General features: G+C 38.4%; 1 protein-coding gene across 1 annotated transcript; it reads right to left on the minus strand.

Annotated features, from left to right (window-relative positions):
- Positions 1–478: 478 nt before the first annotated feature.
- Positions 479–25,368, minus strand: SMCO2 (single-pass membrane protein with coiled-coil domains 2). The gene is made up of 9 exons (XM_046010752.1): positions 25,241–25,368; positions 22,677–22,794; positions 16,648–16,784; positions 14,898–15,047; positions 11,225–11,315; positions 7,717–7,773; positions 6,034–6,090; positions 4,863–5,038; positions 479–677 (listed from the first exon to the last, which is right to left on the minus strand). The coding sequence occupies exons 1-9, from the start codon at positions 25,366–25,368 to the stop codon at positions 479–481; spliced, it is 1,113 nt and encodes a 370-aa protein (XP_045866708.1).
- Between the last annotated feature and the right edge of the window lie 1,037 nt (positions 25,369–26,405).

The raw sequence follows: 26,405 nt of genomic DNA on the forward strand, positions 1-26,405 counted from the left end.
GTTCTTTGAAAGCGAAATTAGGGTGCTGTTACCAAAGGGAAAGTGAATGTTAGGAGCAAAACTAAGAAGTGTCCACTACTTCCAAACTATGGCCCCAATCCCACTGAAGTAAAACTGACAATGATGGAAAGAAGTTCGTTCTGTGCTTTTCTTTTTGAGGAAAATGGGGGAAGAAACAAGGAAGCTAATACTGGGTAGTCTCAGCGTTCTCAGGGTTGGAGGAGAAGATGCTAGTGCTTTGAAGTAAATATGTAAACAACGTGTGGAATGATTCAAGATGTAATCGTGAGTCATAAGGGTAAAGATAAACTGTTTTCATTTTTTCTTTCTGTGAACAAGCAGTTTCCATATAACTACTATGTCTTTTGCCAAAAACCCAATAGTACTTTTTTGAAAAATATGTTAACCAACATAATACAAGAACAGCCAGAATTTTATTAAGGAGAGAGTCAGTAGAGTAACAGTAACTTCTAAATCTCTAGGAAGGTAACAAGTCTTCCACTTCCAAGTTCAAGAAAGGCGCAATGATCTCCCGGAGTGCCCACATTCTGCGGCGTCCAAGCATTGTGGGGAGCAAGCTTTCAAAGATAAACGTAGCATCAAAAAATAGGATGTAACATGAAAGTCCGGTGAAGGTGAGGACATAAAACATGATGAAAATCCTCAGTGCATGTTTCCTATGAAGAAAGAGAACATCTGAATTAAGAACGTTCTGAAGAAAACCACACTGATTAGACTCCTGATTCCGCCCCCCAGGCAGCTCCGTAACTTCAAGGAAGTAACTAAACTTCTCTTGACCTCTTGACCTCTGAAAGAAGGCGCTTCCAATAGTTGAGCCTGTAAATCCCTCCTAGGGCTGGCATTAGAATTTTAAGTTTCTATAGCCATGAAACCCTGGAAATTATGAGACTCTTGCCTTTGAAATGATCCTCTCACGTTCTAGCAGATTATTGACATCTTGACCTCACTTGCGAGGTATAGTGACACTGATTTAGAGGGAAATAAAGGACCAGGCCCTTAGATGTTCCTGGAGATATAAAATGCAATGTGACAAATGGAGTCTAGCTCTATCACTAGTTTTTTTCCTGCACCAGACTCTCCCTTTTAAGGTAATACAAACTTTCTCAAGTCTTTCAGGACTCCTTCTAGGGTGTACCTATGATGTATTTTATTTATTTGATTTTAAAAACTTGCATTATTATTTTCTAACTATAAACACAATTAGGTAGAAGATCTGAAAGGTCCAGAAAAACGCAAAGAAGGAAAGAAGTGTCACGGATAATCCAGCTACCTGGAGATAATGGCCATCGATAATATATTTTAGAAGAGAAAATTTAGAGCGCTATTAAATCTAGCTATGGATCTATTTCGTGATCCAAGTCAGTGGATTCTGTAAACCTGAGCCAAGTTGCTTGGCATTATTGCCACTGGCTGTCTCTTGCTAGTTACACAAATAATTGCTTCTATTTCACACATTTTTTAAAATTAGAGATTTATTTATTTATTTTAGAGAGAGGGAGAGAGAGAACATGAGCAGGAGGTGCAGAGGGAGAGGGAATCTCAAGCAGACTCTGCACTGAGTGTGGACCACCATGCAGGGCTCAATCCTATGACCCCAAGGTCATAACCTGAGCTGAAACCAGGAATCGGTTGCTTAACTGCCTATGCTACCCATGCGCCCCATCACACATTTTATTAGAGAGCCAATGTATTGATAAATACTCTAGTCAGAAGAAGCTTTGAGAGTTGTTAAGATGAAGCAGAGATGCCCTGCCCTCGAGAAGGGCTAAATCTAGATTGGTTTTTTCTTATGAAAGGAAAAACAACTCACTACTAAAACAAAGCTAGTAAATAAACATTGTTCTTCCTAAATTTCAAAGCCAGACATCTTTGGAAATACCAAACTGGAACACTTTCAAAGAAACACATCTTAACATTGTTTTTAAAGAGAAAAATTATTTTTTAAAATTATGGATAATTTGGAAACAGAGAAATGAAAAAGTTATAATCTCATCACCCTAATATCATCAGCTAAGTTTTGTTTCTTTTTTTCTTCTTTTCTTTCATTCATTCTTTCTATTGTGTATTAATTTTTTGTCTTATTTTGTTGTTTTTCCTTTGGTATAGAGTGTGTTCTTCCAGTTTTTCTTTCCTTAAGTGAACACGCTGGGTATGGTTAGGTTCAGATTTATGTATTTATATCTATCTATCTATCTATCTATCTATCTTTCAGATTTATTGTTTGACACAACTGAATCATTTGAGTTTGATTTATAAGTCAATATAACAAAGTATTTTTCAGATTTTTGATTATAAAAAAAGAACATGTGTAATATTTATTTTTTAAAGTGCAGACATTTTTTTTTTTTTGGAAAACATCATAGATACTAATTCAAAATACTTTCTTTCATATCACCTATGTAGAACCAAATATTTGTGTCATTAAATATTTTAGTAAAAAAAATTTTATTCATTTTGAATTTACCTTCTTTCTTTTTATTTTTTTAAAAAGATTTTATTTATTTATTTGGTAGAGAGAGAGAGATCACAAGTAGGTAGAGCATCAGGCAGAGAGAGAGGGGGAAGCAGGCTCCCCGCTGAGCAGAAAGCCAGATGCAGGGCTCAATCCCAGGACCCTGAGATTACGACCTGAGCCGAAGGCAGAGGCTCAACCCACTGAGCCACCCAGGCGCCCCTTGAATTTATCTTCTTTCAAGAATAAAAATATTCTTTTAACTTTTTAAATGCTGTTTATCTACTTACATGTTTATTTTTCAAGGTCTGCCATGCATAAAACCTTTAATCTTTTCCAAAATGTTCAGATTATTTGTGGAAAGTCTACAAGGGAACTGAAGAATTGGGGATTATACCAGGAAGAGGTATCTTCTGAGCCTAAAAACAACAACAACGATACCTGCCAGATAAACCTCCTCAAAAAGATAATGTATAAGTATGCTTCAGTGGAACCAGTACATTCCCAAGAAATGTAGTTAGACAAGAAATTGGTCAAAGTCTTCGGTGGTTGTAACTAGAATATAATGATGTGATGAAAGATGGCCAAATCAACTGGATTGTAATCTGTCCATTTATATTTGATAATCACTTGATTATCAAGTGATAATCAAAAGACATTTACTTGTTTGATTTTTGAGATATAATTTGCATGCCATAAAATTTACCCTTTAAAGTGTATAACTCAGTGGCTTTTAGTTTATTCACAGGGTTGTACTACCATGACCATTATCTAATTCCAGGAAATTGTCATCACCCCCAAAGGAAGCCTGTACCTATGAACAGTCACTATTTCTCACTACCCTAAGGCTACTCATTTACTTACTGTCCACATGGATTTTCCTATTTTGGACATTTCACAGGAATGGAATCATATAATGTGTGGGCTTTTGTGTCTGACTTCTGTCATTTGGCATACTGTTTTCAAGGGTAATCCATTTTGGGGCATGCATTAGTACTTTGTTCTTTCTTGTGGATGAACAATACTCCATTGTTTGGATACACACATTTTGTTTACCTATTCATTAGCTGATGGATATTTTTACTGTTTCTATTTTTATGAATAATACTGCTATGAATATTCATGTATAAGTTTTGTGGGGCCGTACCCTTTCAGTTCTTCTGGGTGCTTACTTGGGAGTGGGTGGGTTGGTAGCTGCCCTATAACAATTCCAGGAACTGCCAAATTGTTTTCCAAAATGGCTGCACCATTTTGCAACCCCTCTAGCAATGTCTGAGGATTCTCATTTCTCCACATCCTTTCCAATGCTCGTTATTATCTGTCCTTTCAATTGTAGTTGGCTTAGAGATGTAGAATGGTACCTCATGATTTTGATTTGAATTTCCTTAATGACCAGTGGAGTTGACTATCTTTTCATGTGTTTGTTAGCCATGTGTGTATCTTCTTTGAAGAAATGTCTGTTCAAATCCTTTGCTCATATTAAAAGTTGGGTTGTTTCCCTTTCTGTTGTGGAGTTCTAGGACTTCTTTATCTATTCTGGATACTAAATCCTTTATTTCCAGAGTTCTGAAAAAGTTGATTCAATTTTTTTCAAGATCTCTCATTGATTTTTATGGGGGAGGAAATTTCCTGGGGGTTTTTACTCCCCTATTTTCATTGGCATCACTCCTCACTTACTATTAATTTACTATCTGTTCAGCATGGTGAAGATGTTTTATATTTCACGTCCCAAAATGACAAAGATGCCTGCCTTTTGGTAGCTCATGGATTATTAGGAGGAGACAGGTTTGAAATAATTTAATGGCAATTATATGTTGTAGGTTCTACATCAGGATTTTGTACAAGGTAGAGCGCACCCACAAGAGACGTTGCTGAACATTCTACTTGGATTGGATTCTACATCTGATTCTAAAGAATCAGAAAAGTTTTCTTAGAGGAGGGTACTACTCCAGGTATATATGATGGTCTGGCATCTTCAGAAAAGGATCCAAAGAGTCAGAATTTGCTAGGATGTATGTCTTTAATACCATACAAGTGAGAGGTATCCTGCCTGGTGAACAAAGGTTTTCAAATCCACTTAGCAGGTAGGTTCCTTTGATGCTGCATCATAGCTTGAAGATGCCATCTTTTAAGATTTATGTATACATAGTTATCTAAAGCAGTGATAATGAAATCTGTATCTATTTATCTAATGCAATAGATCTATAGCTAAAAATAATATGAAAAACACTATGACTCCAAAAAGCAGACTTTTAAAGAACAAGAAGAGATAATGTATAAAGGAAGCTAAAACAAATTTTTAGTCATTCCTTGAAGAAATTCATCATACTATGGTTCATACATTTTGGGGGCCTTTGTACAGCCCCAGAGGCTCCTTTCTCTGACTTACCACACTGTAACACTGACAGGATTGTTCTGCACTGAAGGGGGTGGTGGAGCCTGAGAAGGAAGGGGCTCACTTTCTTCCATAACCATTTCTTCAGGACTCTGAGAGTCTGTTTTCCCTTCTTGCATTTGGTACATTCCCAGCTTTGTACTCATCAGAGTCATGTCTTTGTAAAAGTTCTGAAAAAAAAATAGCAATCAACTATCATTTAAAAAATGATTTTAGAGGTCTGCTAGTCTTATTGTAGATGATGCAGAGTGTTTTTCCTCCAGAACACCTCAGGAGCCCACATTGCCCATCACATATGAGTCACATGAGGAAGTCATGGGCGAGTACAAACTCACCTAATAGAAAGAAACTTACACATTCACAAAATAAGGTAGCAGCATGGTAGAACCACATGCTAATCTTTAACTACTGACTTATTCATGTAAGAAGATAACTATCCTTATACTGAATTCATCTGTTCAATTTGTTCATCTATGTACAACATATTGACTCCCACCAGGCACTATTCTAGGATACTGCGGTTAACAAAATAGATAAGGAATGTGCATTCTATTACATGTGCCTTTTTAAACCAAATGGCTAAGGAATTAAATGCACATTTATAGGGGTGGGGAGAAGCAACACACACACACACATTACATATGATAGACTAGGATACATGCTAAAGAGAAAATAGTAAGATGATGAGGTAGAATAGCTGAGGTTTGTTAGTGGGACACCTACTCCAGATAGGGGGGTGATTAGGCACCTCTGAACAAGTGACATGTTGACTCATTCATTTCTTCTTTCATCCATTCACATTTACATCAAGATATTGTGGGAAGAGTTCAGATATGGAGCCTTTTTTCTGGCTAGGGGAGATTATGGGAGGTCTGAAGAGGCGATGACCTTTGGGCTGAGCCTTGAAGAACACAAAGCATGTCAACATAGAGGCTGAGCTCCAAGTGGAGGAGATGTAGAAGCAGCACAAGGCTGTGAGACCTGGGGAGTCCACAGACTGCAAGCTGCTCCATCCACCCAAAGCAGAGGGCCAGGAAGTGGAGAAATAAGTGATAAGGAAAGAGAAAGAGAACAGTAGGTGGCACACTCTTAACTTCTCGAGAAAGAATGATCCCTATATTTGGATTTTATCGTTATTTGAACTTGAGTAATTGTGAAATCTTACCTTCATTCTTGCAATGAGTTTTTCCTTTAATTCATGAGCTTCGTTACAAGCATCTTCCTGAAAAGATATCCACAATTTTGGGTAAAATAGAAATTATATTTTTCTGGTTTATACCATAAAACCTCACTCATGTTGACACCACTTAGTTGTAAAGTGACTTCTTTGAAACTTACTTTTTAGTAAAATTCTTCCTCTTACAGCAAATTCATAATATAATCATGGTAAATTAAATTGTAGGAGGAATCACCAAAAGATTAGTTATTTTTAACATTTTAGGAGTATAAATTTATACAATAGCAGCTTATGATAAATCATCTTTTTCTCTATTCCTTATTTTCTCCTTGTGCCTTAATAAACCTCCAAGACACTAGGTGCTCCTGGGTGGCTCAGTTGGTTAAACGTCTGACTCTTGGTTTTGGCGCAGGTCATGATCTCAGAGGTATAAAACTGAGCCCCATATTGGGCTCCATGCTGGATGCTAAGCCTGCTTAAGATTCTCTTTCTCCCTCCCCTTCTCCCTATTCCTTTCCCTACACCTGTGTGCATGTGTGTGCTCTCTCGCTCTCTCTAAGAAGAAAACAAACAAACTTCTAGGACACTAGTTGGAGAAACAGTATGTGTCAAAGAAAAAAAGAAAATTGTATTTCTTTTAAATATTTTAAAATTTATAAGATATGAATATATGTTCTCATTATGTTAGTTTAAATATTTGGACTTTATCGTTTAACAAAAGAGCTACCCACAAAAGTGTCTGGTCCCTCTGGTTGGTTTCTTTCAGCAAGTTCAAGAGACAGGCTGAAAGCAAACTTTCTAAGACAAATTATACATATGTCAGGATGCCAATTATACATATGTCAGGAGTAAATAACTCTTTTAAGGTTTTTAATTAATCGTTCTATAATAGACTTGCAGGATACTTTGAAAGGCAGAACAATAGCAGGAAGAACAGTGTTCTGGGATTCAAGAACATGGGTGTTAGAGGTGTCATTTCTAGAAATTTTTCTTAAACAAGTACTTGCAAAAGCAAGCAAGGATGTGAATTGGTGAGGCAAAATTTGTAATAGCACATTTATTATAAAGCCCCAAATACCCAATGAAATAAATTTAATAAGTCCAAAAATCAAATCCTACATTATATAAACAGTGAAAAAGTAAAATGACATCTAGTGGCATAGAAAGTTGCTGAAGAAAAATGCTAAGGGAAAACAAGTTGCAAAAATATATATAATATAATCCCATTTAAATTGTAAAGACAACATGTAAACACACGTATAGGAAAATTTAGAATATAAATGTACTAAAATTTCACTGTGTTTATCCTTGAGGGAGTGGAGTTATTTTTCTTTTTTTTTTTTAAATAGGAAATAGTTCTATGTTTTAATTATTAAAATAAGCATGCATTACTTTTGTTAGAAGAAAAGATACACATACTTTAATTGTAAAATGGGAGAGCAAGAATGAGCCTGGTCTTTTCACCTAGAAATATGGGCCAATCACATCACGTTTTTGAGCTATGCTTTTCTCCTCTGAAAACGAGGGTGTAGGCTACAAGATATTTCCCTGCTAGGCTAAAATACTGAGCCTACCTTTCATCCAATTTTGAATTCCATTCACTAAAATTCTATAAATCTGAGATTCCCTTGAAGAACTGGTTTTCTTCCTTAATTATAATGCCACCATTACCTGGACATATTTGTTATCCATTTCTTCTATTTGCTTTTTAATTTCCATGATCTTCTCCTTTAAAACAAAAGGGCATAAGTCAAAAGTTGTAGTGATGTGTGGAATTGAAACCAAGAGAAGATTTTTAGAAGAAAGTTCATTTATGATCAAAAAGTTTGAGACTTGATAGCAACTGTTTTTTGTTGTTGTTGTTGTTGTTTGTTTGTTTGTTTTTTGATACTGCTCTGGGTACTGATTTCCAAAATCAGCATTAAGTTGAATGAACAAGATACAGTTGTCTGCATCCTACGTTAAGTGACCCTTGAGCTAAGCATTGTGTTAGTTGGAAACATGTAATAAACACTTACCCTCAAACAGCTTCCAGAGAGGGGCACCTGGGTGACTCAGATGGCTCAGCATCTACCTTGCAGCTCAGGTCAAGATCTCTGGGTCCTGGGATCGAGCCCCACATTGGGCTTCCTACTCAGAGGGGATTCTGCTTCTCCTTGTCCTTCTGCCTCTCCCCGTGATCATGCTCTCTCTCTGTACCTCTTTCTCTCAAATGAATAAATACTTTTTAAAAACCCAGCTTCTAGAGAATGTATAGTTACATCCTTCTTTTACCAAGTTCAACCATCACCAACCCCTGAATTGTGTGACTTAATTATTTAGAAAGGAGTTGTGATCTTCTAATCACTTTTACTTGGTACCCTGGTTTACTTATATAGTAAATATCTTAATACAGTACTTATCTAAGATAATTGTATCAAAGATAATGGATAGGAGTCAGTTGCAGAATGAAAGTCTAGATGTTAATATGAAGATCTCAGAAAGCTTCATGGATTTGGGGGTTAAATATCAGGCAATAGCCAAAGGCCACCTCAAAGTCCTTTCCTCACCTTAAAGGGCTTTTAAATTTGTTTCTGCTGTCTGTGTATTTTTTTTTTAAAGATTTTATTTATTTATTTGACAGAGAGAGAGAGATCACAAGTAGGCAGAGAGGCAGGCAGAGAGAGAGGAGGAAGCAGGCTCCCTGCTGAGCAGAGAGCCCGATGTGGGGCTCGATCCCAGGACCCTGAGGTCATGACCTGAGCCGAAGGCAGCGGCTTAATCCACTGAGCCACCCAGGCGCCCCTCTCTGTGTATTTTTTAAGTGATTTTACCAATTTTTTTCTCCTTTCCCTTTCAGAGTTGCTCCTTTCTTCACAAGATATAAATGAGCCAATACATGTAGTTTTATTTTAACTTTATTAACTTATTTTTCCTTTAATTTGCCCACACCACACTTTGGTTATTGGTTCCATATCTAACAATCTTCTTTTCCCATTACCAGAGTGAAACTACAGCCATTCCTACTGACTTTGCTTCTGTAATACTTATATTCAAATTTCTTATTTAGGGACACCTGGATGGCTCAGTCAGTTACATGTCTGTCTTTGGCTCAGGTCATGATCCCAGGATCTTGGGACTGAATCCTGCATTGGTCTCCTTGCTCAGCGGGGAGCCTGCTTCTCCCTCCACCTGCTGTGCCCCGACTTGTGCATTTGCTCTCTTTGACAAATAAATAAATAAAATCTTAAAAAAAATTAAAATAAATAAAATTTCTTATTATATTACTGCATTTGCTTTTATATGACCTTTCCCGTCAACTTTTAGACTTATTGAGGACAGACCTTGTGCCTATTTTTTAAAGTTATGTGTATTGAGGTATAATTTACATACAGTAAAACACACTTTTAAAAAGTTTACTGTCCTGTGAATTTTGACATAATCAACAGCACAAGATATGTAATATTTCCATCATACCCCAAATTTCCTTGTGCCCCTTTGTCAACCCCCCATTCCCTTTCTGCATGCAACTCCAGCAACCACTAATCTCTTTTCTCTTCCTATCGTTTTGCCATTTTCAGACTGTTATGTAAATTCATGAAGAATTCAGTCTTCTGGATCTGGCTTGTTTCATGCTGTATAATGCACTTGAGAATTATTTATGTTGTTGAATGAGTAAGAAGTCTATTCCTTCGTATTGCAGCATAGTATTCCATCATACAACATGTGCCACAGTTTATCCACATACCAGCTGGTGGATATTTGGGGTGTTTATAGTTTTTAAGTCATGCTGTTTTTTTTTAAGTGCATACAAAATTATGCATCTCCAGGACAGAGAATCTCCATAGGTATTTGTCCTGCCTTCCCTTCTCATACTATCCCAAACCTTTGTTGGTTTCTTTTTTAAATCTCACCTTCATTTATCTTTGTGTTCTTCTATCTTTCTCCTCATTCTTTTGATACCCATCCCTCCATAACCCTACCTTCTACTGAAATCCATCCTTGTAACACAGCTGACCCTTGGAGGAAATTTTCCAAGGCAGAATATTTGTTGGCCTTGTCCTCTTCCCTTTTCTCATAATTTGCAATTTCCAAAGCCCAAAGATAGTGAAAAAAACTCTTGACTTTTCAATTAGCTCAAAATGAGGTTGTTACTTCAAAATTTTGGACTAAATCATGGCTAAAAGTATCCACACCCCCAACTTCTTGTGTTAAATCTGTGCTGATCTATAGCTGGCTTTAATATGTGAGGGTTCTAAATAAACATTGCCTTCTTGCAATAAAAGAGACATTTCTTCTTTATTTTCTCCAAAATTCATTTAATTTAAGCTTTGGCTTGAGCTAAAGCAGAGGAGGTAGCAAGACACAGGTTTCTCCTTTCTTGTGACATTTAGAAATACTGTCAGCCAGGGCTCTGAAGTCTATTTCTTATCCAAAGTTGGTCACTACCTTTCTAACTTCCTATGACTCTTTTTAAAAAAGTGGGGGATGCCTGGGTGGCTCAGTGGGTTAAACCTCTGCCTTTGGCTCAGGTCATGATCCCAGGGTCCTGGGATCGAGTCCCACAGCGGACCCCCAGCTCAGCAGGGAGACTGCTTATCCTTCTCCCTCTGTTGTTCCCCCTGCTTGTGCTCACTCACTCTTTTTCTGTCTCTGACAAATAAATAAATAAAATCTTTAAAAAGGGGGGGTATCCAACTTTTCTCAGAAAAGAGTCTCATGTCAGTGCAAGGCGAGAAAACAACAGAAAAACTGGATTGTGAAAACCAACACAAGAACTCCTCATGAAGGCAGCAGAGATGAATACAAATATATCTCTCACATTTTAAGATTGCAGTTATTCACAAATATTTAATTCCTGGATGTCCTCTCGAACTGTTAGGTGCTAGGATGTAAAGATCAAGAAGAGAATTCTTTTGTTAAGATACTAATCATTGTCTTAAGGTGGCATTAAGATAGAAGCCTACTGAACTGAGTTTCTAGGTAAAATTAAAAAGTCTAGTCTTTCTGTGTTGTCAGAGAATAGAAGTGGTCGTACCGACATGAAAGGTGTTCAGAACTGACCACCAGAGAGCTCTCCTCATGGCAAAAGATGGGTTTTAATTCTTACTACCATCTGTTAAATAATAGAAGGGTGGGAAATGGAAATGGCAAAATCCCCACAACCTCCCAGATTGTCTTTTCCAAGCCTCCAGCTTACCTCAATGTTTGCTCCCTGATCAGGGTCAAGGTCCTGGTGTGACTCTAGCTTTTCAATTTGACCCTCCAGAGATATCACCTCATTTAATAATCTGCAAATAGACCAAGAGATGGACTAAGTCCTATGGATTAAGAAAAGTCACCCAATAGACAACCTTTTTTGATCTTTCAAGAATGAAATCCTATTCTTACATAGGAAGACTCTTTAGTTGTGGTTGTGTTGGAATGGGATGTCACGAATGCAATGCAAGAAAGTAAAAAACACAAAATAATCTAGATAGTAGTAAAGAAATGTGAAGCCCAATTGGATACAGAAGCAGAAAATCTAAAACATTAAAATAGAAGCTTAGCTAAATTTCTAGAAAAAAAACCCTACAGAAAATCTTTGGGACTTACAACTAGGCAAAGATTTCTTACACTTAACACCGATAACACTACATATAAAATAGATAAACTAGACCTCATCAAAATTTAAAGCTTTTGTTTGGTCAAAGTCCCTGTTAAATGGATTCACTTGTCAATATCTGGCAAAGGTCTTAAAATATATGAAAATGTCTTAAAACTCAACATTAAAAAACCAAACTATCGGGGCGCCTGGGTGGCTCAGTGGGTTAAAGCCTCTGTCTTTGGCTCAGGTCATGATCCCAAGGTCCTGGGATCGAGCCCCACATCGGGCTCTCTGCTCAGCAGGGAGCCTGCTTCCTCCTTTCTCTTTACCTGCCTCTCTGCCTACTTGTGATCTCTGTCTGTCAAATAAATAAATAAAATCTTTAAAAAAAAACCAACCAAACTATCCAATTAAGAAATGAACAAACCACATGCACAAACATTTCACAAAGGAGATACATAAATGGCAAATAGATACATGAAAGAATGCTCAGCACCATTAGCCGAAAAATTCAAATTAAGAGTATAATGATATATTACTACAAATTTATCAGAATGACTAGGATACAAAATAGTGATAATGCCAACTGCTAGTGATATGGAGTAATTGGGTCACCCAGACATTGGTGGTGGGAATGTAAAATGGACAGTCGCTCCAGAAAATAGCTTGGTGCTTCCTGTCACAACTGAAAACAGACTTACCATGTGACCCAGCAATTTCATTCTTGGGCAGTTATCCCAGAGAAGTGAAGACTTCTTTTCACACAGGAATTTGTATGTGAATGTCCAAAGTAGTTTTATTCATAATAGCTGAAAACCAGCAATAACACACTTGTCCTTGGATGGGTGAATGGTTAACCAAACTCTCTCTCTCTCTCTCTCTATATATATATATATCACCATACTATAGAATACAACTTAGCAACAAAAAGAAAGGAACTATTGATACACAGACAACAACTTGGATGAACCTCAGGAAAATTATGCTGAGTGAAAAAATAAATCTCAGAAGGTTACATAATGCATGATCTGATGTATCTAACATTTATGAAATAACATAATTATAGACATGTGGAAGTGATTTCTCATTGCCAGAGATCAGGGAGGAAGTAGGTGTGGCTACAAAGGGCTAACACAAAGGAATCTTGTGCAATGGTAAAACTGAGAATCTTGATGTGGTTGTGGTTATGTAAGTCTGCCCATATAATAAAATTGTACAGAACTATACACACACTCACACACACACACAAAAGGGAAAATACACATAACTGGTAAAATCTGAATAAGTTCTATTTATAGTACCAAGGTCACTTTCTTGGTTTTGATGATGTACTAGAGTTGGACAAGATATTACCATTTGGAAAAGCTGAGGGAAGATGAAATGGGCAAATTCCTCAAAAGATACAATCTATTGGGCACCTGGGTGGCTCAGTTGGTTAAGCAACTGCCTTCAGCTCAGGTCATGATCCTGGAGTCCTGGGATCGAGACCCTCATGGGGAATCCCTGCATAGCAGGGAGTCTGCTTCTCCCTCTGACCCTCTCCTCTCTCATACTCTCACTCTCTCTCTCTCAAATAAATAAATAAAATCTTAAAAAAAAAAAGAGAGAGATACTCTACCACTAATATATACCTAATGGTTCAGTAGCCTGAATGGCCCTATATATCATTAAAGAAATTAAATCTGTAGTTAAAATTTTTACTGTAATGAAATATCCAGACAATATGGCTTTGCTGATGAATTTAGTCAAACATTTTAGGAAGAAATTATGCAGTTCTACACAAATTCATCCAGAAAATAGAACAGGTGGGAAAATAGCCCAATTTCTTCTATAAGACAAGTTTTCTGGGGGCCTGGGTGACTCAGTGTGTTAAAGCATCTGCCTTTGGCTCAGGTCATGATCCCAGGGTCCTGGGATCAAGCCCCGAATCACACTTTCTGCTCAGTGGGGAGCCTGCTTTTCTTCCTCTCTCTCCCTGCCTCTCTGTCTACTTGTAATCTCTGTCAAATAAATAAATAAAATCTTAAAAAAAAAAAGACAAGTTTTCTGAGACTAACACACTACAAGAAAGAAAAAGGCCAATATCTCTCATTAACATACATCCAAAATTTCCCTTTAGGTAAATAGTGTCCAACAATATATGAAAAGAATAATATGCTATGACCAATTTGAGTTTATTCTGGGAATTCAAGGCTGGTTCGGCATTCAAAAATCAGTCATTATAATTTGCCATATCAGGAGACTATGAGCAAACAAACATGATCCTTTGTAGATGCAGCAAAAGCTATTGAAAAAAAATTTAATCTCATTCCTGATTTTAAAAACATCTCAGTAAACTAAGAATAGAAAACACTTTTCAATCTCAAAAAAAAAAAAAAAAAAGCTAGCAAAACACTTTACATCACACTTAATGCTTTTTCTGTAGGACTAAAAACAAGGCAAATATGTCTAGCGTCTGCTGTCATTCCTCCTATTCAACGTCATACTAGAAGTTCTAACCAATATGATAAGGTGACAAAGAGAAGTAAAACATAGGCAGAAAGAAAAGAAGATATAAAACTCTATTTGCAGATGACATAATTATCTATGTGGAAAATCTCAACTTACAAAAGTACTGGAGCTAATAAATGAGGTTAGCAAGGTCACAAGACACACGACCAATATATAAAAAACAATTGCATTTCTATATCCTGGCAAAGAATTCAAAATAAAAGTTTTAAGTATCATGGCACCAAAAGGATGAAATACTGAGGCATAAATCTAACAAAATATGGTATGTCTGTACCCTGAATTTATACACCCACCAGTGAAAGGAATTCCTTTTACTCCAAAGCCTTCTTTTTATACCAGTAACTAGATAAATAATAATTATTCTTATCTTTTCTGTTTCATCTTAAAACTTTCCACTTAAACTCAGACATGCATTAACAACTATACTTTTAAATAATTTTTTCATGTCATGCTGGCTGGATCCCTTTGGACAATACTGGCTACAGGTCAAGGGTTATTGGGGACTTGAAGTCCTTCCTCTGATGATCATTAATACAGCTTCAAAAAAAAAAAAAAAAGCCTACAAAAGAAGGCTTGTTCCTTCTTCCTTGAGAGAAGAGAGAGCAAAGATGAAAATAACTTTGATATAGGCTTTGAGATACTGACTTCAAATGTAAGACCTGGTACTTTTTACTCCGAAGACATTCCTAAGAGACTTTACCACCTTAAAACCAGAGTTTCTGAAGCTATGAAAAATTTCAATATATTCTGGCCAAACCCAACACCCTAAAATTACCTCTTCATTGTGTCTTCCGTTAGGTTTATTTTTCGGATAATATTGTTGATTTTCTCCACCCAGCCTATGTGACTGGCTCCAATTTCTTTCACCTGTAGACCCATCTGTGTATTCCAGTAGTTCAGCTTAAAGAACGTGTTTTCCTGAGTCCTGCAGAAATACTATTATGATCAGTTCTAAGTTAAGAAATGGGAAACATCTTCAGGGGCACCTGGGTGGCTCCGTGGGTTAAGCCTCTGCCTTCAGCTCAGGTCATGATCTCAGTGTCCTGGGATCAAGTCCCACATCTGGGCTCTCTGCTCAGTGGGGAGCCTGCTTCCCTCTCTATCTCTGCCTCCCTCTCTGCCTAATTGTGATCTCTCTCTCTGTGTCAAATAAATAAATAAAATCTTTAAAAAAAAAAAAAAAAAAGAAAAAGAAATGGGAAACATCTTCAAATGGCCCCAAACCTTCTTTCTTTGAATGGCAAGTTGCTGTGCTGATTCATTTCCTGTCACCAAAATGGGTCAGGCAAGCATTTAGGCCTCAAGAAAAAATTTGAGCATTTATTTGATATCCATTTTAGCAGATCTTCATAAGGCTGGAGAAAATAAATGTATTTTACATTTTACATTTAGTAAAAACAAATGTTTTAACTTCTCTGCATAGAACGAATGTTAAGAATTACACTATCCCAATGAATGTTAGGATAGTGATTCCATCTTGTTGGATTCAGAGAGGTATGTAAACAGGGAAATGGTCTTCAAGGGCTTAACAATACATTTCTTTCTTTCTTTTTAAGATTTTACTTATTTATTTATTTGTCAGAGAGAGAGCGCACACATAAGCAGGCACAGTGGCAGGCAGAGGCAGAGAGAGAAGCAGGCTCCTTGAGTCCAATGCAGGACTCAATCCCAGGACCCTGGGATCATGACCTGAGCCAAAGGCAGCAGCTTAACTGACTAAGCCACCCAGGTGTCCCAAGATTTTATTTATTTATTTTTGAGAGAGAGAGAGATCATGAGTAGGCAGAGTGGCAGGTAGAGGGAGAAGAACAAACACATTCCCCACTGAGCAGGGAGCCCCATGTGGGACTCAATCCCAGGACCCTGGAATCATTACCTGAGCCGAAGGCAGATGCTTAACTGACTGAGCCACCCAGTCACCCCTCATTTCTATTGATAATTATAATTCTTTTCTTTTTTTAAAGATTTTATTTATTTATTTGAGAGAGAGAGTGAGTGAGAGAGAGCACAAGTGGAGGGAGGGAGAGGGAGAAGCAGACTCCTCACTGAGCAGGGAGTCAGACATAGGGCTCCATCCCAGCCAGGGCCCCAGGATCATGACCCAAACTGAAGGCAGACACTTAACCCACTGAGCCACACAGGGGCCCCTATAATTCTTTTCTTATCTAGAAAGTTATCTGAGAGTGACAAGATAGGCATTCATTCCAGTTTCAAGTGTACAATAAAATGCTCAAGGGTTCTATACGGTACTCAGTGCCCATCACAGTAAGTGTACCCTTAACCCCCTTTATCTATTTTACTCATCCCTGCACTCACCTCTCCTCTGGCACTGACCAGTTTGTTCTCTGTGCTTGAGAGTCTGTTTTTTGTTTGTCTCCTTTTTGTTTGTTTGTTCATTTGTTTTGTTTCTTAAATTTTACATATAAGTGAAATCCTATGGTATTTGTCTTTCTCTGACTTATTTCACGTAGCATTTACCCACAAAATATTATTAAATGATTCCTCTTGCATGTGTCAAGGCTTACAGTTCAGGGGTGTTCTCCTTGGAAAACTGCAAAGATGAGGACATGTCAGGATCCTCTCGTTGAACCTGATTTGTTTCTTGCTCATCCCTTTCATTCTGTAGGTCCTGGTGATGCTCAGCCTCCAGCTCCACCATATTCTGATAAAGATTATGAAAGAAACAAAGCAAGAAAAAAAGGGTTATACCAAGAGGTGATGGTCTCTTCAGCCTACTCGTGGCCCTTTCTCTGGGGGCAAGCCCATACCCCTGTCTGAGGCTGGAGCTTTCTACTGCGTTTATAAAATAAGTAGACATGCCCGACTGCTCCTTGACATAGGAAGGCTGGGACAGGGCTGCATGGAACATGCAGTGTCCTCATGCAGAGCTCTTTCCAGTGCTGATGAATGACAGAATTCCACCTGACCGTGGACTCTAGTTCTCCACTCAAGATCACTGTTTTCCCAAAAAGTCAATCTCAAGGAAAAAGAAAAGGAGTTGGAACTGTTCTATCTTAAGAGAGTCTAAAGAGATATGCATGTTGTTTGGATGTTGGTTTTATTTTATTTATTTATTTTTAAAGATTTTATTTATTTATTTGACAGAGAGAGAGAGAGCACGAGAGAGGGAACACAAGCACAGGGAGTGGGAGAGGGAGAAGGAGGCTTCCTGCAGGGAGCCTGATGCGGGGCTTGATCCCAGGACCCTGGGATCATGACCTGAGCCTAAGGCAGACACCTAGTGACTGAGACACCCAGGCGCTCTGGATGCTGATTTTAAAAGTACAAGCATTTCCTGAGTTTTGGCACCAAAACAAAATTTTATAAATAAATGAATGAATGGATGAATGAATGAATGAATGTATGGGCATTTGAGGGACAACCGAAAAAATTTAGAATGCTCAGAGAATTAAGGATATTAGATTATATCATGGAATTATTGCCAATTGTCCTGATGTGATGATGGAATCTTGGTTATGTAGAAGAAAGCCTTTATTTTTAGAAATGCTTCTGAAAATAAACAGGGATAAAGTCTCATGCTGTCTTTGACCTACTTTTAAATTAAAAAAATTCCATCTATTTACATATGTAAAGATAGAGCAAATGTGATAAATGGTAATAATTTTAAAATCTAAGTGTGAGAATAAGATTGATCTTCATTTAATTCTCTTCAGTTTTCTTTTTATTTAAAATTTCTCATAATAAGAAATAAGTGGGGGGAAGCCAACTCTATCAGTTTGACCTATGAAATTCATTTCTTTGTTTCTTTATTCTTTGCCTTGTTCTAGAAAAATATTCAAGGCATTTTCTGATATTTCACTTCTATGCATACACACAATTGACAATAATTTATCTTTGAACATTTCTCTTCTTTAGTAACTACATTGTGAAATATTTCTCTGTCCTTGAAGAAGTTTGGTCTGAAATCCTTGCGTTTCAGCAAAACTATTTTTAAACTCGAAGGAGAAAAAGTTGGACTGCAGATCAGCGTGTTACTGAAATGTCTGGACAAATTACTGGTCACATCAATGGGAATAACTAACATTCACGTAACTCTTGACAAACTTTTTTCATGTGCCTTTTTTCCTTTAATTCCTATGATAGACTTGAGGTGGATAAAGCCAGGTGTTGAAACTGCCTAGGGCATTCATATTAATAATTAGTCCAAGGTGTAGTGGGTTAAGGGGTCACTCCAAAAAAGATATGTTCATGTCCTAATGCTAAGACCCTGAGAATGTAACTCTATTTGGCAAAGAGTCTTTGCAGATGTAATTGAGTTAAAGGTCTAAGATGAGATTCTCTTGAATTACCTGCTCCTAATGAGAGACAGAAAGCACCTACACAGAGGGGGAGGTCATGTGAAGACAGAGACAGCCACGTGCCAAGGAGTCCCACCCAATCTTTTGCCAAGGTATTCACAAGCTGTAGGAACCCTGTGATATAGAGGAAAAACCCTTCCTCGGGTATGGAGGACCTGAGTTCCAAGCCTTATTCTATTCTTGTGCATCATGACCTCCTGACCGCTCTGAAGCTCAGTTTCTGGTTCTGTAGGAAGAAAATGGAACAGATCATCTCCAGAGTTCTGTCTACATCCACAAAAGCTACAATGACATTTTCTTGTTTTCATCAGTCCATTTACTATAATGGTTGCTACACCATAAAAGAGTCAAAAGCCAGGAAGTAGAAATAGAATATATATATTTTTATTTTTATTTCTTATTTATTTATTTGACAGAGAGAGAGATCACAAGTAGGCAGAGAGGCAGGCAGAGAGAGAGAGAGAGAGGGAAGCAGGGTCCCTGCTGAGCAGAGAGCCCAATGCGGGGCTCGATCCCAGTACCCTGAGATCATGACCTGAGCCGAAGGCAGAGGCTTAACCCACTGAGCCACCCAGGTGCCCCAGAATATATATATTTTTAAAGTTGCAGGATGGAACAAATATAGAGAGTGTGTGTGTGTGTGTGTGTGTGTGTGTGTGTGTGTGTGTTTTAATAGCAAACCTAAAGTGTGCTTGCATGAAATACAAAGCCTAAGGGCATTACTTCCCATTTTTGTGCAACTCTTTGAAAAGCTCCCATGTCTCTGAGTGTTCCACAGGCACCTCAAACTCAGCAAAACAAGAACTGAATGCACCGTATTTCCCGTCTATCTTGTCCAGGTTCCCATCCTTACGTATGTTTCCCCAATTCACGCAGATGCTTCTGCAGGAACCTGGAAAAGTCCTGGAGTTTTCAAGGCAGATACTCTTTTCCCTCTTCATTACTCATGTCATATCTACTTGGGGTCCAGCCCAATAACACCCGTCTTTAAAACTTGTATCCTCTTCTCACCATCTCCATGCTGTCAGTCAGTGCCTGGCTGCGTCCTCAGCACTTCCCGCCCGCCGGTGGCATCCTGGGCTATCTCCACCTCCGTAGGGTCCTTGCTGCTTGGCTGTTCATCATGCCTTTTCTTTCACCTTTCCTCCCTCAGAACACAAGTTCCCTTTCGTCCCTTTGTCTTTGCACATTCTGTCCCTTCTTTCTGAAATGCTTTTCTTCCATCCAGTGTATACTTCAAAACCCAGTTTTCATATTCCTGGTTATCTGCCCACCGTGTACGCTGTAGCACATCTGATACTTCTAGTAGCATAGCCATTTTCTTGTCTGAGTCCCTAGTAGTGTGTGAGCTCACTGGGGGGAAAGGATTTTAGATAGAGATATTGATATCCTCAACACTTTGCAGCACCGAGAACACAGAGGATGTTCAGTACGTGGTATTAGAATAAACAGACTTGCTGTGCTCACTGCAGAACTATTTACAATCGCCAAAATATGGAAACATACATCAATAGATGAACGGATAAAGAAGATGTGGTGTATATATGTGCAATGGAATATTATTAACCATAAAAAAAAAAATGAGATCTCAGGGCACCTGGGTGGCTCAGTGGGTTAAAGCCTCTGCCTTCGGTTCAGGTCATGATCCCAAGGTCCTGGGATCGGGCCTCGAGTCAGGCTCTCTGCTCGGTGGGGAGCCTGCTTCCTCCTCTCCTTCTCTCTCTGCCAACCTCTCCACCTACTTGTGATCTCTGTCTGTCAAATAACTAAGCCAATAAATCTTAAAAAAAAATGAGATCTCACTGATATGAGGAAGTTGAGAGACAAGACAGAGGATCATAGGGGAAGGGAGGGAAAAGTGGGACAGGACGAGGCCAGAAATGGAGACAAACCACAGGAGACTCTTAAGCTCAGGAAACAAACTGAGGGTTGCTGGAGTGGAGGGGGATGGGACAGATGGGGTGGCTAGGTGGTGGACATTGGGGAGGGTCTGTGCTATGGTGAGTGCTGTGAATTGTGTAAGACTGATGAATCACAGACCTGCACCCCTGAAACAAATAATCATTATCTGTTACAAAAAAAATTGAGGTCTTGACAATTATGACAACATGAGTGGACTAGAGGGTATTATGCTATAGGTGAGATAAGTCAGACAGAGAAAGACAAATCCTATAGGATTTCACTTATATGTGGAATCTAAAAAACAAAACAAATGAATAAACAGAACAAAACAGAAACAGATTTATAAATACAGAGAAAAAAACCAGTGCTTGCCGGAGGGAAGGAGTGAAGTAGGGGAAGGGTATGAAGAGGCACAAACTTCCAGTTATGAAAAAAAATAATAAAAAGACTATAGAAGTGAGCAAATACATTCTGCTTGTGAGAGATACAGACAAAAGCAGGAAATAGGAAAGAACGCTCACTCACCTGTCACCCCGAATCAACACTGTATATACATAAAGTGCCTGCGATTGGAAAATGGGAAACTAGAGCAAACCTCATTTCTAAACATTTTGGGGGCTTTTTATGATTAGCTATGGCCATTTTGGCAGCCTGGCTAAAGTCTATTTTGCTAATTTAATCAACTGATTTTTTAAAAATTTCTGTTAGCTTAGCTCTGTCCTTTTTCTGAACCTTTAAATTGTATGGTCTTATTAAAAAAACAAATGTAAGATTATACAAATTAAAGACCTTTTGTTTTGCTTCCAGAGAACGAGAAAAGGGTTCTTTCTCAAGAAGTCATGTATTTGTCCTTTTGTTGGCAAAGAGCTTCATTTGAATACTTCTGTTAATTATGTAACTACCTGTGATTTATTTTGTGTGATTGTAGAATTTGCCATATAAATAAACTGATTTAAAGAAATACAGCCAAAATTTTTTAAAAAGCCTTTGGTAAATTTATACCGTGACTTGAAGTTTTTAAGAAATAGTCTTTTTACCTTATACTCAGAATGTGGACTGTTTGGTAAAAATAATTCACTCTTACCAAGCAAATAATTTTATTCTCTAATTAGACTTAGTCTGAGTCAACAAATGATGTTCACTGATGGACAGGGTTCAGCAGGTCACATTAAACTGTGGGGGCAGGAAAAGTTTCCTTGCAAACTGGGTCTAATGAGATCAGCCCTTGCCTGGAGGCCGGGGACAAGCCTCCCCCCGCCAAAATCAGATGACACTATTTATGGAGAAATACCTTCAAGTCATGTGTTCCCTAAGATCATAAACCCTCATACTTCAATTGCCCTTTTTCCTTTTCTCATCTTCAGCCTTCCTAAAAACCCATCCCAAGTCTCCCCTTCTAATTCAGTTTCTATTATTTTTCCCATATATGCCCTGCCGAAGTGAGCACTATTATTTTTTTCCCATAAAAGGTGTCTGTCTGTCTCTCCTTTCAGTTCTTGTCTGTCTCATTGCGTCTCTTCTCCACACGTCTAACTCCATCCCCTCATGCCTTCTATCCCCTTCTACTTCTTTGTTTACTTACTGAAGAGTCCTTAAAGATAAGGTCTAGCTTAGGATACCTTTCGATGGATTTACAGAATTAACCATCCCTGAATCCAAGATATATTCAAAGGAGAAGCAGACAATAAGATCAATCCTGAACTTCCTTTTGGGGCTGCAGAAGCCTGGGAGTGGACAGTCCCACTCCATCTTCCCTTTATATTTTTCTGCTGGTTGAAACCAGTGGTCAATGGCCTTGGGAATCTATGGAGAGATTTGCTCAATGATAATAAACTGGGTCTGTCTCAGCCATGACTTTGCTTTGATCTAAATGGTGGTGAAAACATAAACGCTTCCCAGGACAATCTCAGGCGTTTGTTGAAATTTCCTCCATTCCATGTCAGCTAGGTGACTGAATTTCAAAGACCAAGTGATGTTCAGACTGAATGAAGAGTAACTAGATCTCTCTCCTGCTTCCTGTTGGAAGACAATCTGCGCGCAGGGGGCAATTTGACACATGGCAATTTACTCTGAGGTGAAAAATGTCACCATCTTTTCACAAATCCCAAGGACCAAAGTAATTTATAATGCACAGGTCATTGCGTGGGAGGGTTAGCAAGTCCCTCATGTAATAACAGCAGCTCTCAGAGGAGACACTACCTCCCTCCTGGTTTCAAGCTCTGATCACCCTGCAACTACTATGAGGAAACCCTCAGATCTTTCCTTACCGCGTTGAGATATGAGATGTCAAGTTCCTCTATCCACCCACTGCGACATTTAAGTTTCCCCCTTACCCATTTAGTTGTCTCTGTCTCATGAAGGAAGGCAGTTTGAGGCTTTTTGGAGAAAATGTTGTCCTTATCATCTGATCTGTCCAAGATGTGGTCCATTTTGGTAAATCCCCTCAGCAAACTGCAAGCCACACAATCAAAACACACGCTGTTATTGTGCCTTAGGTGCACAGTTTAGGCCTGCCCTAAACATTTCCAGAGGCAGAACACAGGACTCTTTCCCAGTCCCCGGGAGCCCCCGCTGCCCCATGTGCCGATCTGACTCTGTGGGAATGGTGCGAGCATAGTGCGCTGCACGGAACAGGAATAGAGAGGCTGGCTAAGTATTTGCTGACGGAAACCATAAGTGATTTAACAGTCCAATTTCAAATTCCAAAGCCATTGCAGCTCTGTAGCTGTGTGTGTGCAAATATGTGTGTAAAATAAGCAAACAATAAATACCCTTTAAGAAAGAGTAGAGTTAAAAAGTGTCATGTGGTTCAAAGATCATGCAGAATGGAATCAGTCTGCGATCCCGTCTTGATCTCTAGCCCTCAGACGTCCTCCCCACAACATTTATTAGTTTCTTCTTTCTTCTTCCACAGAGATTCTATGCCTAAATAAGCAGCTAAGTTTATGTAAATATATATGCTTTTCAAATACACATGAGAGAATATTAGGTGCACTATTTTGTACCCTATATTTCTTTTTTCAATAGCCTTTTGTGTCCATTTCATATCAGTACATACAGAGCTGTCTCATTTTGTTTTATTTTATTGAGATTTATTTATTTATTTGAGAGAGAGAGATCACAAGTGGGGGGAGGGGGAGGAAGAGAGAATCTCCTGCAGTCTCACCACTCAGCGTGGAGCCAGGATATGGGGCTTGATCTCACAACCTTGATGTCATGATCCTGACATCATGACCTGAGCCAAAATTGAGAGTAGGATGCTTAACTGACTGAGCCATCCAGGTGCTCCTGCCTCATTTTATATATGGTTATATGGGGGCACCTGGGTGTCTCAGTGGGTTATGCCTCTGCCTTTGGCTCAGGTCGTGATCCCAGGGTCCTGGGATCAAGCCCCGCATCGGACTCTCTGCTCGGCGGGGAGCCTGCTTCCTCCTCTCTCTCTGCCTGCCTCTGCCTACCTGTGATCTCTGTCTGTCAAATAAAATTTTAAAAAATCTTTTAAAAAATAAATGGTTATATGGTACTCCTTTGTGGGGCCATACACTAATTTGTGAATGGATTCTTTATTAATGCATATGTAGATGCATTAATTCATCTTCATCATCATTAATTAATGAAGTTAATATGAATTAATTAATTAATTTCCAATTAATTGCTACTGCAAACAATGTTGTAATGACCATCCCTACACATCTACGTGTCAATGTATATGTGTACAAGTGTATCTATTGAGTAACCCTAAAAATAGAATTGCTGGGTCAATAGATACATACATCTATTTTAAATTTTGACAAATGTTACCAGGTTATCCCTTAAAGAGCTTGAACCCATGTACATACACTCCCAGCAAAAATGATAAGCGTGCCCATTTTTCCTTCCTTTTCTATAAATATATATTATTAAAGTTTTTAATCTTTGCCAATCTTATATGCTCAAACTGGTATCATATTTTAGCTTTGATCGTTTTTTTATTAGTGAGGTTAAGCTTCTTTGCCTGTGTGTATAAAACTCACTTATGTTTCCTTTTCTGTGTTAAGTGTGTTGATATCCTTTGCCCATTTCCTATTGGATTACTGTTATTTTCTGGCGTGCGTACTCACACACATGTGCACACACACACACACACAGGCTCACACACTCACATATACCTCTGAGTGAATCATAGTCAGTTTGTAATGGAGGTCAATGGTACAATGGTACAATGGAGGGGTTTCCAGTCTGTGGGTTTTGAACCCTGAGGTTGGGGGGACATTTTGAAGCTACCCTGCATAGAAAGGGGTTTTGGAATCTATAAATATTTCTATAGACTGAGTAGATATTGCTTACATAAACAAAAACTGCTCAAAGTTTCCATATGTATATAAAACTGTTATTGGTAAATTACAAATACATTTAAAAACTTTGATCTTTGATGTCATACTAGCTTTTTTTGACATACTAAGATTCTGGAAAACCTTTTACTTTAATAAATTTCTTCCTATTTAAAAAGGTTGTTAACTATTGGTTTATATGACAACACGTTTTCATCATGTACTAACAAATGCATATGTATATTTACATGAACACTTGGTGTTTTGTCTACTGTGCAAAGTATTGTAAATGGTTTATATATTGTGCAGATGAAGATAATAAAGGCACAAAACAATCAAAGTATTTTTATAAATTGAGGTTAAAGCCTTGACCATTTCTATTCAGCTGAAGTCCATCTGGTTGATGACCGTAGGCCCCTTTAGCGTCTCACAAAAAATACTCATGAGGTCAAAATTAGAAGAATCGTAGAGAAGGCTGTCAACCCTACCATTGAACTTGGTGATCTCGTTATTTGCATACTGCTGTCCCAAGCAAGTGTCTGGACAGGACCACAGCAACTGCCCCTGGGAGCCCAGGTTTCACTTACTTCTGCATCGCACCTTGAGCCGCATCCATATTTTGGAGAAAGCCACTGTTTTTCTCAGTCAACTGTTGTTCCTTCCCAACTGTCATCATCTGCAGAGATGTCCTGTCACCTAGCTTCATGAGCGCCATTTCTTGAGCACTGCAGGGACAATGATGGCAACAAGAGGGCTTGGCTTTCACCACAGGATTGGCAACTACATTCCTTACACTGACACACTGAGAGCAGGTGTATTTCAGGGATCTTGGCCTTAACCCCTCTCCTTCCCAAACTGACCATCAATTGTAAGGGACCCCAAAGCAAGCTCTTAGGTTTCTCTGTTCAAATATATATAGGAAAGTCTTTGTAAGTGGCTGTTCCTTAGGACTTCTCTGGTGAACATGAAGGTTGTCTAAGCCTACAAATGTGTATTTTGAATCTTTGAATGGAAATATTAGAGAGCAATATAAAAGAGCCAGGCTAGGGAGATGGGAAAGTTTCACTTTTATAATCTCTTTCTGATCATGTATATATATGTACATTGTAAAAAATAGAAAAGGAGAAAGAAGGAAATAGAAATCACTGGTGCTCTGGAGATAACCAGAGATAGCACAGAGATATCCAGACAAAAACCACTGTTAATATTATGTTGTATTTGTTTCCATTTCTAAATTTGATATTTGTCTTATTCTTTTCCTATCATTGACAATTAGGTTATTTCTAAGTTTTTACTAATATAAGTAATATAGTAATGAATATCCTTGCTTAGTAATTTTCAGTGCATCTCTATTATTTCCTTAGGATATTTCTTTAGGAGTAAAACTACTGGCTGAAAGTGTATATGCATTTTTTTTTAGAGGGGGGTAGAGAGCATAGGGTAAGGGGAGGGGGAGAGGGAGAGGGAGAATCCCAAGCAGTCTCCACACCCAACATGGAGCCCAGTTCAGGGCTTGATCTTACAACTCTGAGATCAGGACCTGAGCTGAAACCAAGAGTCAGTCACTTAACCAACTAAGTCAACCAGGCACCCCAAAGTTTATAGGCTTTTCTAATTCAATTAATTAATTAATTTAGAGAGAGAGGAGGGGGAGGGATAGAAGGAAAGGGAGAGAGAGAATCTCCAGCAGACTCTCCACTGAGCATGGAGTCTACACAAGACTCAATCCCATAACCCTGAGATCATGACCTA

This window comes from Meles meles, chromosome 7 (assembly GCF_922984935.1).
Source record: "Meles meles chromosome 7, mMelMel3.1 paternal haplotype, whole genome shotgun sequence".
Classification (NCBI taxonomy): Eukaryota; Metazoa; Chordata; class Mammalia; order Carnivora; family Mustelidae; genus Meles; species Meles meles.